Source organism: Lutra lutra, chromosome 2, assembly GCF_902655055.1.
Source record: "Lutra lutra chromosome 2, mLutLut1.2, whole genome shotgun sequence".
Classification (NCBI taxonomy): domain Eukaryota; kingdom Metazoa; phylum Chordata; class Mammalia; order Carnivora; family Mustelidae; genus Lutra; species Lutra lutra.
This window is the reverse complement of record NC_062279.1, coordinates 183,318,313-183,333,292: the sequence shown is the minus strand read 5'-3', so window position 1 is coordinate 183,333,292 and position 14,980 is coordinate 183,318,313. Positions and strand designations below refer to the sequence as shown.

The 14,980-nt window shown below is 42.9% G+C and overlaps 1 protein-coding gene and 1 long non-coding RNA gene across 4 annotated transcripts in view; one reads left to right on the top strand and one right to left on the bottom strand.

Annotated features, from left to right (window-relative positions):
• SPATA18 (spermatogenesis associated 18) overlaps positions 1 to 4,849 on the bottom strand; it is a 38,873-nt gene extending 34,024 nt beyond the window's left edge. For 2 of the 3 annotated variants that reach the window (XR_007125322.1, XM_047719269.1), the window contains exon 1: positions 4,507 to 4,849. Coding sequence is in view for 2 of the 3 variants with exons in the window: in XM_047719269.1 (XP_047575225.1) it covers positions 4,507 to 4,593 (87 nt within the window). In the remaining variant the exon portion in view is untranslated. The remainder of the gene's footprint in view (positions 1 to 4,506) is intronic. The other variant, XM_047719268.1, reaches the window with a different exon arrangement.
• Positions 4,850 to 4,860: 11 nt separating this feature from the next.
• Positions 4,861 to 11,645, top strand: LOC125093719 (uncharacterized). Its single transcript, XR_007125323.1, has 2 exons — positions 4,861 to 5,289; positions 11,319 to 11,645. It is a non-coding gene; the product is annotated as an uncharacterized LOC125093719 (long non-coding RNA).
• Positions 11,646 to 14,980: the final 3,335 nt, after the last annotated feature.

The window sequence follows — 14,980 nt, the reverse complement described above, 5'->3', positions numbered from 1 at the left end:
TGTTTGTACCAAGCTGTCCTTGAACAGCCAATGCAAGCCAAGGTTTAAAGACCAAGTAATACAATACTTCAGCTTTTCTTTAATAACTAAAAGAAAGTGAATTTGCAATGTTTGCTTTTGTTTTTATTGTGTTTCTCTAGCGGGGTTTGGAAAATATCCCTTCTTGGAGTCATTTTAAATAAATACATCTTTTTTAAAAAATCAAGCAAGTAGTGGTTTTGTGTAGGGCCCAGAAGATTGCTAGATGTTGTAGGATTATAAACTAGCCAACAAATAAAAAACAAAGGCTTTGGGGCAGAAAATTACATTTTTTAAAAAATTTACTGTGTCTGACAACATACATAGGACACAAGGAAAAGAGTGTTGGTGGACAGATTAAGGCAGAGGAAATGGGAAGCCCTATGAAGGAAATTAAGAGAAGTAAAAAAATTAACTAAGATCTATTAATCCCAATAATGACTCATTTAAAGGAAAATGAAAATTTTGCATTGTGTTTTAGAACTAATCTGTTCAAATCATTGATCTTTTTCACTGAAAATAACTTTTTCCCAAGGGGATAACTTTAATCACATTCTTAATTCTAGAGTGGTATTTATGGTCTTTTATTTTGCTTGAGTTAACTAGAACTAAATCAATGTGGTCACAGTCAGCAAAATCAACTTTCCATAGCAAATATAATTTAAAGCTTTTAATGAATAAACCTCTATAACCAACATTTTAATAAACGTAGTTTGCTACAACGACTACTCTTCATCTTAAGGTTTCAAGGAAAAAGTCCTCGGAACTATTAAAACAAACTTGCTGTATTACAGAGAACCTCTAAGCCATTGACCAAAACCCACCCTGTGGGCGACAAGTTACTGAAAAAGTCTAGAGGTAACCTTAATTTTGGTAGGTGCATATACGTATTTTCTTATCCTCTCTCTTTAGCTACACATACATACAGAAACACACACACACAATTAAAAACACTTGTACCCTCTCAATTGTGCCCCTACTTGGAATTCATGGCTTTGGTTTCAAATCAATTTTAATAAAGGCTGAATTAAAGATATTTGGGGATCACCTTTAATTCTACACTGGATATGAGGTTTTAAGAAGACAAATGTGTCCCAGAACCCAGGTGTGTGGGAGAATGGTGGTGGCATTCAGTCAGTCATTATTTAATTGAACAATTTATAGGAGGCACGCATTATTCTAAGTGCTGGGAATACAGAGATAAGCAGAAAAGGGAGAACTCTCTGCCCTCTGGAGCTTACATTTTAGTGGGAAGAGGGGGAGGAAAGATTGACAATAAAATAAAAGAATGAGTAAAAATAAGAAGATGCATTTATTACAGAAGAAACAAAGCAGAAAAGGGACACAGTGTGCCAGGGGCAGGGGTAGGAGATGGCAGTTGTGAACAGGATGGTCTCTCCTGAGAAGGTGACATTTAAGCAGACTTGAAGGAGGATAGAAAGCAAAGCTGTTGGTAGCTTACTGAAATACCCACAGGCAAAAGTTTTCCAGGCAGAGAGGAACAGGAAATGAAAAGGCATGAAAATGCCCTGAAGCATGAGACCAGCTGATGGGCTCTAGACTCTTCTGCCCAATAGAGTAACCACTAGTCATATGTGACTATTTAAATTTAAATTATGTAAACTTAAATGAATTTTAATTTTTTAAATTTAAATGAAATTTAAAATTCATTTAAATTTTAAATTTAGGGGCGCCTGGGTGGCTCAGTGGGTTGGGCCTCTACCTTCTGCTCCGGTTGTGATCCCAGGGTCCTGGGATTGAGCCCTGAATCGGGCTCTCGGCTCAGCAGGGAGCCTGCTTCCCACCTCCCCGCCTGCCTCTCTGCCTCCTTGTGATCTCTCTCTGTCAAATAAACAAATAAAATCTTTAAAAATAAATAAATTTAAAATTTAAAATTCATTTCTCAGTTTGTACTTACCACAATTCAAGTACCAAATAGCCACCATATTGGACAGTGTCTGTATAGAACAAGTCCATCATAGAAAGTTCTACTGGACAGCTTTGCTCTAGAAACAGCAACTAGATCAGTATTGCTAGAGTAGATTGAGGAAGGGAGTAACAGATGAGGTCAAAGTTTAAAGGAGCACAATTGTGTAGGACTTTAATGGCCATTGTAGGAACTTTGGCTTTTATTCTGAGTGGGACAGAAGTCTGAGGACTCTATCAGAGAAGTAACTTGATCTCACTTGACATTTAGAAGAATCTCTCTGAGATATGTTTATATCTAGATGAACAATGATGGAAGATGGACAAGGATGGTTACAACATAGGTGGTGAAAGGGTTCTGTGTGAATTTCGAAGTAGGTACCAACAGATTCAGCTGGTGAAAAGGTTGTGGGGTGTGTCATGCTGAAAACAGTGAAGGAAAGAAGGAGGCCAGTGTTCAACGCACGGGCGTAGCTAAGGTAGGTTTTAGACTGATTTGACTTCAAGATGATGATAGTACAACTAAAAATGTCTAATGGGCAATCAGAGAAGTGAGCTCAAATGAGAAAAGGTCCTGAATATAGATATGAGATTCGTGGACATATGTGTAAGAGAGAAGCAAGAATGGAGGCCCCATAGAAGATTCCTAAAGTCTTAAAGAACTGCCATAGGAGGAAAGTGGGTAAGGCAAAGAGACCAATTATTTGAGCCTTAGAAGAACAGAGATGTCAACAGTCAAAGGCAACAGAAACACTAGATAGTCCAAGAAAATGATTGCATGGGGAAATGGCCACAGATTTTTTTGGAAAGGCATTGGTCTCCAAGATGGCAGTTTCTATGAAGGTGGGGGGAGGAGCTTAGCATGGGGGAGAGAATCTAGATTGGAATGATTTCAGTGACAACAGAGGAGCAGGGAGGGCTACCGTTACTGTGAAAGGAAAGTATAATAAACTTTGGCATTTCTCAATATTATTATACTTGGTCCAGTCAAACAAATATTAGTGTGATTTGTGTTAAACACTGTCTTGTGACAAACTGAATATACATTTTGTAAAATATATATATATATATATATATATATATATATATATATATTTTTTTTTTTTTTTTAGTTATCTCTACAGCCAACATGGGGCTCAAACTTACAATCCCGAAATAAGGAGTCCCACGTTCTACCAACTGAGCCGTCAGGCACCCCCAAACTAAATATCCTTTTTAACATTCAGAGTTTATTTAGGCCAAGGGGGTAATAATGAAAGGAAGAGGGTGGGGTGGGAGGAAGGAAGGAAGGAATGGGGGAAGGGGAAAAGGAAGACAGAATAGGCTGTAAGAGGTAGGAAGAGGTAAATTTTAATTTTCCTGCAATCTTGATGAGGAAGGAATAGTCACAGTGCTCATTCTTTAAAGGTGGGCAAAGATAGTAAACAGTGAACACTACACAATGGGCAAGGAGAAAGTTGTGGGTGTTCTTTGAGTTCTCCTCCACCACAGGAGCCCTGGTCAAAGGGTGAATGGGAAAGCCTAGAGACTCAGCATCCAGTTGCATTCTTCCTGGTAGGATTTCAGAAACGAGCCAATTTAAATTCCAAAAAAAAATTGAGATCTGGTTGAGTGAATCTGTCCTATTTAGCAGAAAAGGTACTGAGACCCACAGAGGTGAAATAAATTCCCCCAGGGAATTCAGCTGGTACTATCTAGAGCCAGACCCAGAACCCAGGCTCATTCCGGGTCCACGCATGCCCAGCTCTGTCTGTCTCCCTGTTCCACTTTATGAGTGGGACCCTCCTATTTAAGACGGACAGATCAAACCCAGCAATTGCAACACCGAGTTGTAGTTAATGTGCGGGGCAGGTTAACGCGAGCCGGAGTGGGGGTGGGGATTAATGAGACTTGAGGAGCTCTACGGGTTTGATGACAGAATATTGGCTTCCTACAAATGCCTTGGTAACAGGCCTCCTGAATTCTCTGCCTTGGTGTGGAATTGTGCCTACTTGCCATGCTGACCAGCACACAAGTAAAACCCGCTACGTTGACAAGTGTCCATCTCACGGACATCTGAGTAATAACTCCTGGGAGTATTTTTATAAAAATTCATTGTGATACAATCCCTGAGTATCCTGAGACGTGAGGAGAGGCACGACCAGGGGTGTAGTTTAAAAAAAAAAAAAAAATCGGAGTTAGGGATAGGGAGGTGGGTTGCTAACGGAGGGGATGGGAGGGAAAGCCACAGGCTGGAGCCCTGGCGGACGGTGGTCTTGGCCGTTGCTAGGGCCGCCAGCGTCCTTGGTTACCGCTGGACCGAAGGCGCTCTGTCCGCGCGGACGCTGAGTCTGCACTCCGCGAGCCCCGTCCCCCCAGCGCCCCCTGGCTCGGAGCGGAGAAAACTGCACCGGCAGGCCCGTGCCCTTCCTCCCTCGCCGGCGATCCGGGTTCGAGACGCGGTCCTGATGAGCAATCTCGCCCGCCGGGGCTTTGCCAAGCGACGGCCCCGAGCCAGCGCTGAGAGGGCTGTGCCAGGAGCTAAAGCGACGGCGAGCCCGGGGCTGTCCCACCCGGACTCACGTTGTACTCCCTCAGCCAGCCGTCTAGCTTGTCGTGCATCAGTCGCAAAGTTTCGCTCGAGACCAGTTTCCTCAGGTTTTCTGCCATCGCTCACTTTTCCGCTCGGCCGCGCTCTGGGAGATGGAGACGTGGAGGGGACGAGGCGGCGGCCTCCGCGGGACCCTGGGGCGATGCGGCGGGAAGGGTGTTCTTCTCCGGAGGGGCTCAGAGCGCGGCTGCTGCAGCCATCCTCCGCCTCGGGTCAGAGCCGGCAGGGTTCGGCAAGCCGGGGGGCGGGGAGGTGCCCTGGGCCGCAGCCGCCGCGCCTCATCCGCCGCCCGGCGCGGTCTCTCGCTCCCCCGCGGCCGCGCGCAGCCCCCGCCATAAATACGGCGGCGATTATTAAACAAACCTTGACGTGGGCGGGCGGCTGCTAGGGACGCACACAGCGCGCGCCCTGGCAACGCCGGCCTCTGCCGCCCGCCCCCGCTGCCGCCGCCACCCGCCGCGCTCCCGCCGCCCCCGGGGCCGGGCACCCGCCCCGGCGCGCCCTGGAGCCGCTCCTGCTCCTGCTCGTGCTGCTGCTGCTGCTGCTGCTGCTCCTGCTGGCGGAAGGCGAAGCCGCCCAAGACCCCTGACGCTCGGGATGGGGCCTGGGGCGGGAGGGGCGCAGACCAGCGAGGGCGGCTACCCCAGCCCTTGAAGGACCGCGACTCGCCCGCCCTGTGGGATGGGGGCACCCCGCGGCCTCTCGCCCGGAAAAGCGAAGGTGGTTTCTCCACGGACAGTTGGGTTAGGCAGTAGGTAAGCGTCTGACGGCGCCTCCCTTGATGCGTTAACTTCTCAGACCTGCAGGGCTTCATGTGCAGCACCGAGGAGTTGGTGGGCGCCCAAGTCAGGAGATCGGAAGCTCTCGGGCATTCGCAAACCCGAGTTAATCCTCGGCTTAGACAAGGTTCGGTATAGTGTTGTTGTTGAGTTTTTGTTTTTTTGGGTTTTTTTAGATTTTTAAAAATTTATTTGACAGAGAGAGATCACAAGTAGGCAGAGAGGCAGGCAGAGGGGTTGGGGAAGCAGGCTCTGCTGAGCAGAGAGCCCCATGCGGGGCTCGATCCCAAGACCCTGAGATCATGACCTGAGCCGAAGGCAGCGGCTGGGTGTAGTTTTAGAATCACCGAGCACTCTGAAGCTTCGTTCAAGTCTCATTCTCTAACTGAAACTTGGTGAAAGTTCAGGCCGCGTTTCGCACTATTTCAAAAGGGTGCGTGAAGCTACGGGGATGGTTTCAACTGCTTAAGAAATGAAACAATTTCAACCATCATGAAGCACTTTAGAAGCCCTTATTTTATATGCATCAAATGATGACCTGATTGCAGATCATTCTTATCTAGTCGTTAACACAGCAGGAGTGGAGCCCGGCCTCAGCGAGCCAAGTAGCTAGTTTATTTCAGTGCCGTTTCTTTAGAAACTTGAAAATATATGAACTTTGCACATGTCCAAATATGGTAGTATTATCTAATATATGGCAATCTATGGTAATATTCAGAGGTTGTTTCTCTTAATTATGGTGGTTTTCTGTCCTCCAATGAAAATGAGAGGCTCATTTCTGGAGCCTGCGTTGCTATCTTCTATAGGCTACAAAATAAGAACTATAGAAGTTCTCATCACAAGAAAAAAAATTGTGACCATGTGTAGTGATGGATGCTAACTAGATTTATTGTGTTGGTCACTTCACAACATATGCAAATCCTGAATCAGTACATCACACACCCGAAACTAATATAATATTATGTGTCATTTAGATCTCAATAACAACAAAAGGAATAATAAGGACCATAAGGGTACATAACATATTTTATTAGAGTAGCGTAATAATTACTAAAGTAAAAGAAAAAAAAGCAAAAGATAAAAACCCACTAAGTATTCATTAGACACTTTCTTCCTTTAAAAAATGTGTAAAGAGGGAGGAAGGGAATGGAGAAAAATCCCACAAATTTTTTAATTGGGAGCCAATAATTGCATATTTCAATAGGCAGTTGGAGTCTTTGAGCAGTCCTATTTACTTATCCATAAAAAACAGGTTGGAATATTTGCTTATGTTAGATTAGGGGTTAAATCCTCTTCTTTGCTGTGGACTCTGTAACTGCTACTCCTTGGTTATGCTATCTATAAACAAGAGACAATAGTTCTTACATCACAGGATTATTATGAGACTAAACTAAAAAATTCGTATGGCATTCTCCTTTTTTTTTTTTTAAGATTCCATTTATTGATTTGACAGAGAGATCACAAGTAGGCAGAGCAGCTCTCGAGGTGGGTGGAAAGCAGGCTCCCTGCTAAGCAGAGAGCCCGATGCGGGATTGGATCCCAGGACCCTGAGATCGTGACCTGAGATGAAGGCAGATGCTTAACCCACTGAGCCACCCAGGAGCCCCTCATGTGGCGTTCTTTTTTTTTTTTTTTTAAGATTTTATTTATTTATTTGACAGAGATCACAAGTAGGCAGAGAGGCAGGCAGAGAGAGGTGGGGAAGAAGGCTCCCTGCTGGGCAGAGAGCCCGATGTGGGGCTCAAACCCAGGACCCTGAGATGAAGGCAGAGGCTTAACCCACTGAGCCACCCAGGCACCTCTCATGTGGTGTTCTTAACACAGCACTTGGCACGGTGCTTCACAAACGCATGATCATTATTACTACAATGTGGATCACAGTACCTTTAGTAGAGATAACAAGCCTGGAAACAATCTAATCTCCAGCCATAGGGTGAAGGTTGAGCAAGTCCTTCAGTGAAATGTTGCACAATAGAAATCCTGTCACTGAAGAGTATCTGTTATCTAGGATTCTCACTGCGTAAAGTTAAGTGAAAAAAGCAAGGACACTAAATAATCTACATTGAGTTATATTATACAATATCAACCCAAAGCGTGATTATACACTATTTTGGTTTGCTCCTTTACACTTTTTTGATTTTCCAAATTTCTACCATGAACGCTGATTCCTTTTTTGAAAACTTATTCAGAAGCAGAGTTACCCAAAGAGCTACCTTCAGGAAAAGTGTTAGCCAAAATAACAATATTAAGCGGACTCAAAACAAAATGTGCTTTGACCAAACATCCAAATTACGAATGGAATAGTCTTAGAGTCTTAGGATAGAATGGATCTTTGAAATTACTTTAGAATTTGCTACCTGATATTGTTTATCTCTACATATGCTCGAGTCCCACAGCGGGATTCAAAACCCTAATGGCCTGCAGTCATTTCCGGTACCTCTTGGTGTCCCCAGAACTCCGAAGTGTGTGCTGTGTGTAGCAGGAACCTCACGTTTATCAATAACAAACCAGCATAGTCATCAATGACTCAAAACAAAGGAAGTGTTCTATGTATTTATTCATTATTTTCTCCCCACTACTTCCAAAAGAAGACCTGAGATAAGTTACAGTAAGAACCTTGTAGAAAATATCATTGTTAGATTAGAAATATTTTTTTTAGTGGAAAAAGCAAGTATACCCCCAATTTAAGCTTATGTATGAAATTGAGCTTCATTTAACATTGAATCTGTTCTTTGTGGAAGCCTACACAGAAAGGAAAATGACTTTTATGATTATTATTACTTGAGTTTAAAAGTATACATACCACTTCTTTGAGTGAAACACATTTTCCTGCCACCAATTACAAAATATGTTTATCTTTTTCCAAAGAGCCTAGAACAACACAGATGATGGTGTCTTTAATACCTCCTATTAAAATATATATATACATATATATATGTATGTATATATGTATATATATATATATATATATATATATATATATATATATATATAAAAACAATCTTGATACGATTGTTTCCTGCAGTCAGCTTCCATCAATGCCAAGGGGATAACACTAGAACTCACGTCATCAAAGAGAGAGCCAAGAAACTGACATACCATTTCTTAGCTCTCTGGTGATGTTGCCTGATACAAGCTTAGAACTTCCATACCTGTAGGAATAAGCGGACATCCTCATAAGTGCCCTTCGTAATGATCCCCTCCACAGAGATTTGATGAGTGCTAGACAGCAATCAATTTAAGAGAGAGCTGGAGCCTGGAGTGCAAAATGGTCTGTGTTTCTGATGAAAGAAGAATCCATATGCTTCATATTACAAGCGTGCAGGCAACAAGGTTGAGATTCTATTTTTAAAGCCTACTTTTTTATACATATGGAAGAAAACATCAGATTAGTAAAGGCTCTATTTGGACAGCACTTTAATTTTGTCTCAATTTTATTATTTTAGGATCTAATCACTTGGCAACTATTTGTTAAGAAAAGAGAAAATCAATTTTTTCTTTTGTGGTATGTTGAAAAAGTTGAAAGAACAATAAAGTCGGATCATGTTGCACACCCTTGTTTTATCTCATCCTCTGCCAATCAGTGGTTTCTTGTGACTTTACATAGGTCTTTAATGACCCTGAACTTGAGGTTTTTTCCACCTACATAAAAACATAGATTAGACCAGCTCTAAGATCTCTTGCAGTTCTGACATCCTTTAATGCTTTTTAATGCTTCTTCCTTGTTTCTTTTAACATACTGGTTATGGCTCAGATTGAGCAAATCTTGCCCTTTGTTTCAATTTATTTCTCAACCATGACCTTATTTTCAATTTTTGGTTCACAGTTCCGCTTAGGTCAAGTCTTGACTCTGAGAGCATTAGTCAATCACCAAAAGCTGAACATTTTTCTTGAGTACAATTTATTCTGCAGCCTTGCCAGAATAACTAATACACCTAGCCTCCAGGAAATAAGCAAGTGTTTTCTTTGTAGTTGCACTTTAAATAAATTTAAACCAGCTGAAACTGACAAAATCTTCCCAACTCCCCCCAGGCTCTCAGAGCTCATCCTGACTCTTCTTTGTGCTTATTTTCTTTCACTTTTGGACATGCTGATACTGTTGCAGTTATCACAGGACATTAAACTTATTTGTCTGCCTCCTGTATGAACTTCTTGAAGAAAGGGACAAGAGGTTTAAAAGCTTGTTGAACTTGAAGTGCCTGGGTGGCTCAGTTGGTTAAGCCTCTGCCTTTGGCTCTAGTCATGATCCCAGGGTCCTGGGATCAGGCCCTGCATTGGGCTCCCTGCTCAGCATGGAGTCTGCTTCTCCCTCTCCCTCTGTAGCTCCCTCTGCTTGTTCTCCCTCTCTCTGCCAAATAAATAAAATCTTAAAAAAATAAAAAAAAAAGTTTGCTGAACCAAACTGTTAATAAAAAGTGAAAGAAAAAAGGAAAGAAGGAAGGAAGGGAGGAGCCCATTGGCTGCTTTATATCTGATGTCATAATCCTGTTGAGGCAAAAGAAAGCAAAGTTTTAATAGCCAGTTGGTGGTTCTTATGGCATCATAATTCTGCCACCCAGCCAGGAGCCACTCGTTCTAGAGAAGTGTCAGGTGACAAACATCTGGATGGGATAGGAAAAGTCCTGACTTGTAGAGTCCTTAACTCTAAAGTTTACATGCATCCCTCAACTGGGGAGACTTTCAGCTGGGGATTTTAAGAAGCCACTGAGAGGTTCACTGAAGCCACTCAGTGTAGTGAGAGGTGTGTTGGTGTGGAGTTCCACGCTGCACTAAGCATAAACACATTCGAGGATATACATTGGCATCCTCGTCATCATTTTCAGTTCCTCACTAAGGACAGTTGCCCATCCCCCCACCCTTAGCCAGTATGGCTGAAAGAATGTTCTGTCCCAGCTGTGGCCTGGATGCTTTTACAGGTATGCTGTGCTATTCTGTCCAATTGCTTCTTTAGGGTAGGGCCTGGTGCCATCTGAAGAAAATCTTTTAACCTTTTCTCGCCCACTTGCGTGAAGCTTCCTTTAAACCCAGTTTCATTGGTGATCTTGCCGGGGTGCTCTGTCTCCATTCACGGGGAGCAAAATGCTCGTTTGTCCATGTACTTCATGTTCTCTAGTCTAAGACTCCGTGTACTCATTTTAGCAACTTCACTGGGTCCTTTTTGTTTTCTGCTACATTGCAGGGAAAGATTTTAAATGATTTTAAAGGGAGAAAAAAATCCTACATCCTTGAAGAAAGAACCAATTGGTTGGGATCTGAGCTGAAGGCAGGTTCCCCGACTGCACAGAAGCAGGGATGCTGTCTGCTGTGTCGTGCCAATAAGCATTCCCTGCTCACAGCAACAGTTCAGAATGTTTCTGTCAAAGTATTTCATGCCCTTTATTGGTTAAATGACAAAAACAAGAGGAAAGTTTTCATATATCACAACTGTATCATCTTAGCACCTAAACAAAATATAGACCTTTTGTAGCAAATAAAATTGAAAGGGGGGGGCAATTTAGTGTGACTTTTGAGAGTTACAGGTACCCCTCCTGTCGCAACCCAGGTTTCCATCACCATTGTGATGGAATATTGAGGCATCCCTGCCCTCCATGTTTTCAGCTCACTAGCTAAATGCAATGGCAGATACTTGGCTCTGAAAATGGCCATCGAAGGGGTGCTCTTAGGATACTTGAAGGTGTTGCAGTGTACATGGAGTGTGATCTACACTGTAAGATCTCCTTAAACATCCCAGGAGAGGACCTAGGACAGCATGATGGCAGTCCCTAAAATGAAGGGTGTTGAAACAGGTTTTTTCATCACATCTGATAAACATTGACTGAATTGCTAGGTGACAGAAACATCTGCCTTAATCATAAGGCAGGATTAGACTTGGTCTCTGCTCCCTAGCATCTCACAATCTATTCAGAATAAAGAGACATAACCACAGATCAATGTGACAAGTTACAATAGTAAACATAAAATTCTATGGAAATATTAACCAACCCTCCCCTTAATTCCTCCTCCAGCTCCCTGAAGAAAAGATCAAAGGAAGTTGTTAGAAGAGAGTGCCATTTAGAGCCAGATCTGGATGGATAGAGAGGAGTTTCACCAGGAGGAGAAGAGATGATGGAACAGAATGGACAGTAGCGAAGAGGCATGAAATTGCATGGACAGGCGGGAAATGATGAATGCTAGTCCAGGGTGGCTTTAGGAAACTCGGGGAATCAGAGACAAGACTGTGAAGATAGTCCTGGGTTCAACTGTGATAAGTCTTGTAGAGCAGGCTGAAGAAGTTGATTATGACTTTGTAGGTAGTGGGGAAGCAGCAAAGAGCTATAAACAGAAAAAATGATATGTTTGAGTCTCTTTTTTATATCATGTTGGTGCTCCAAGAGGTGAAATTTGGAGGAGTGATGGACCCAGCAAGAGCACTTACGGGACACAGATTTCAGAGTTAATAAGGTTCTTCTCTGGAGCAATGCATGGTGAGCATTAAAGTGGGCATATGTCAGAGACACTCGGATGTAATGTTTTTTACCCAATAGAAGAAAATTAATCCAATATTCATTCATCAGTTATTAAGTACCTATTATTTACTTACTTCCTAGTATGTTCAGGAGCATAGAAGTTGTAAGGGCCTGTTTAGCCAGAGGGAGCCCTCTCCTTGTGGGCTTGGGTTGACCCTGCCCCTCCCAGAGGAACTTGCAGGCCCCAGATATGGGGGCAGGCCAGGCTGGATGGAGACATCCAATCAGTGGGGGGCGCACATATTTGCTATGGTGAGTTGGAATTCAATTGGCCACCCGTATTGCTGACCGAGCATGACTGTGCAGTTTTCCCTGTGTGTTGCAATCCCATTGGCCACCTGTGTGTGGGCCGGGCTCAACCACCTCTATAAAGGTTAGTCTGTGAGGCAGGGGAGGAGTAGTGATAGCATCCAGGGAGTGGGGGACCTCATCGCTGGGGAGCGGCAGTCGTTGGGTAGGGGAGTCGTAGCCTCTTCGTAAGAGACGGCCCCAACTTGTTGGTTTGATTTTCGATGCTTGGCACAAAATAAAGCTTTGCTTGACTTTCGCTTTGTGTCAGTCTCGTTCCTTTGAGCACAGACCCTAACAGTAATACATTGCCCCTGCTTTGTAACGAATTTACGGTCTACTCTGGAGCAAGCTATACATGCAGGAAAAGTAAAATAACACAAGATCGTGTTTTATTAAGTACCAAAGGGTCATCATAGCAAATCAGGACAATAACAATTACTGAGGGCCACAGAAATCAGAAGTTGGTGATGAGGAAAAAAATTAAGAAGGGCTTTCCAGAAGAGATATTCCTTGAGCTGAGTTTTGGTGGCCAAGTAGAATTGCTAGATAAAATACAGAAATAGCCACATCTGCAAAAGCACCAAGATATTAAGAACTTGATACATTCAGGCAAACAGTTGAGAACTGCAAATTAGACACACGGCTGAAGTGTAGGAATAGTTTGTGGAAGAGGCAGGAATTAGGCTAAAAAGAGGTAGACGGGGACCAGAAAATATAGAACTTTATGTGCTAATATAAAGAATTTTCATTGCAAGAGTTATTGGAGGATTTTCAAGTTCAGGGTGAAGAGTGTCATGATTGGGTTTGTATTTTAGGAAGGTCACACTACAAAGAGTATAGAATAACTCTGAAGGTTGCTAGCCGGATGATGGTGTCATTTACTATGGGAACATGCAAAGAGCAGATTGGGGAGAAGGATTTTAAGTCCCAATTTTTTTATGTGTTGGGCTTGAAGTGTGTGTTAATTTCCTAAGGGCTAGTATAACAAATTTAGTCCCTTCAAACGTCAGAAATTTATTTTCTCACAGTTCTGAAGGCTAGAATTCAGAAAATCATTAGGGTTGGTTCCTTCTGGAAGCTTTGAGGGAGAAGCTGATCCCCTCTCTCCTAGCCTCTGGTGACAAATCGTGGCATTTCTTGCCTTGTAGAAACATTACTTCAGTCTCTGCCTCTGTCTTCACATTGCCTTCTCCTCTGCGTGTCTTTGTCCTCTCCTTCTCTTTTAAGGACACCAGTCGTGAGATTTAGACCCTAACCCAAATCCAGGGTGATCTTTCTTGAGATCCTTAACTTATTTATATAAGTTAAAACCCTATTCTCAAAACCCTATTTTGAAAAGCCTATTTCCAAGTAATATCACATTCGCAGGTACTGGTGACTAGGACTTGGATATATTTTGGTGGGGGGACACTATTCAATGAAGGATAACTGTCTTCCTCATCTGACTAGTACTCTAGCCTTGGTTTGCACTTCCAAAAGCAAAAGGAAATGCAGAGTTAAAGACTGTGTTATGTTGTAGAAAGAGCAAAAACTTTAGCCAGAAGAAACTGGGTTCAATCCAGGCTCTATATTAGTTGAAAACTTAGGTTTTTAACCTCTGAGAGTCTTGATTTCTTTATTTTTAAAATGGGGATAATATGACCTATTATAAAACTGGCAGGGAAATTAAAGACTCATTCCCAGGTGTATGGTAGACCCTACTATTTAAAAAAAAGCTTAAAGATAAGACATTTGGAAATGACCCACATTAAAGATGGGGTTATGTGAGTATAATGTGTGCTCAGACTATAGCAACAGACACGAAGAACGGGGAGGTGACCTGTCAGAGAGATGGACATCAGCAATGAGGGCTCCCAAGAGAAGGTGACTTTTCAGATAGTCAAAGGGGCATCAAGAAAATCAATTACCAGGTATCTCACCTCCTAAGTCAAAGAGAAGTTAGCAAAACAAAGGCAGGGCTTCTAGTCTTAAAAACTGGGCTATCAGGCAGATTTCTAAGATGTTATGAAGTTTCTGTGCTATGCTAGGCGTTCCAGGTAAAAGGACAAATAAGACATGGACCTTAAGATAGAGCTCACCATCTTTCAGGTGACATAGGTAAACAAGATAAAATACAATGATGTGCTACAAAAGACAAGCAGAGTTCAAGGACAGACCAGCTAAAAACTGCCTGTGGGAGCCTGGGAAAGCTTTAGAATTGAATCTAAATTTAGAATCTAAATTTCTAAATTTAGAATTTAGAATCCATTTGGATGGATTCTAGGAGGATGGCTAGAGTGTGCTTGCCAGAGAGAAAAAGAGGAGCTCTTTCCAAGCAGAGGAAAAAGAGGCAAAGCGTAGGAAGTAAGGCCTATGGTACCAGAACTGGAGGATCAGTCAGAAGCCCGGGACCAGAGCCAAAGTGTTAACAGACTTACTGCTGACTCCCAAGGCTTTGTGCTACAATTTACAGTTATCCTGGTTAAGATGCAGGTTTGTCCTAGAGATCCTAGCAGGACTGAGCACAGAGATGTGAGTCAGTAGTCCTAGCATTTGGGAAAGAAGATAAACACATTCATGACAGTGAGCTACTGACATTAGCCAAAATCAGAGAGAAGGGGAAAGTTTGTGAGGGATTTCTTATGCAACAGATGATCTAATTTAAACTTCACAGCCATGTTCTGATGGAAAGCAGGCAGAGCCATGAAATAACAGTTCCAGTCATTTTAAAAAAAGCAAAATTGGGCTGGTTCTTAGAAAAAGAACATTTTTGCCAGCTGGTCTCTTTGCTCTTTCCTGCTGACTTAGGCGGCCCTGGGGCCCAAAGGTGCTTTCTAGAAGTGGTTTCAGCTCCCTGAGAAGCAGCTCTTACACCTCGGTTGCTACCCACC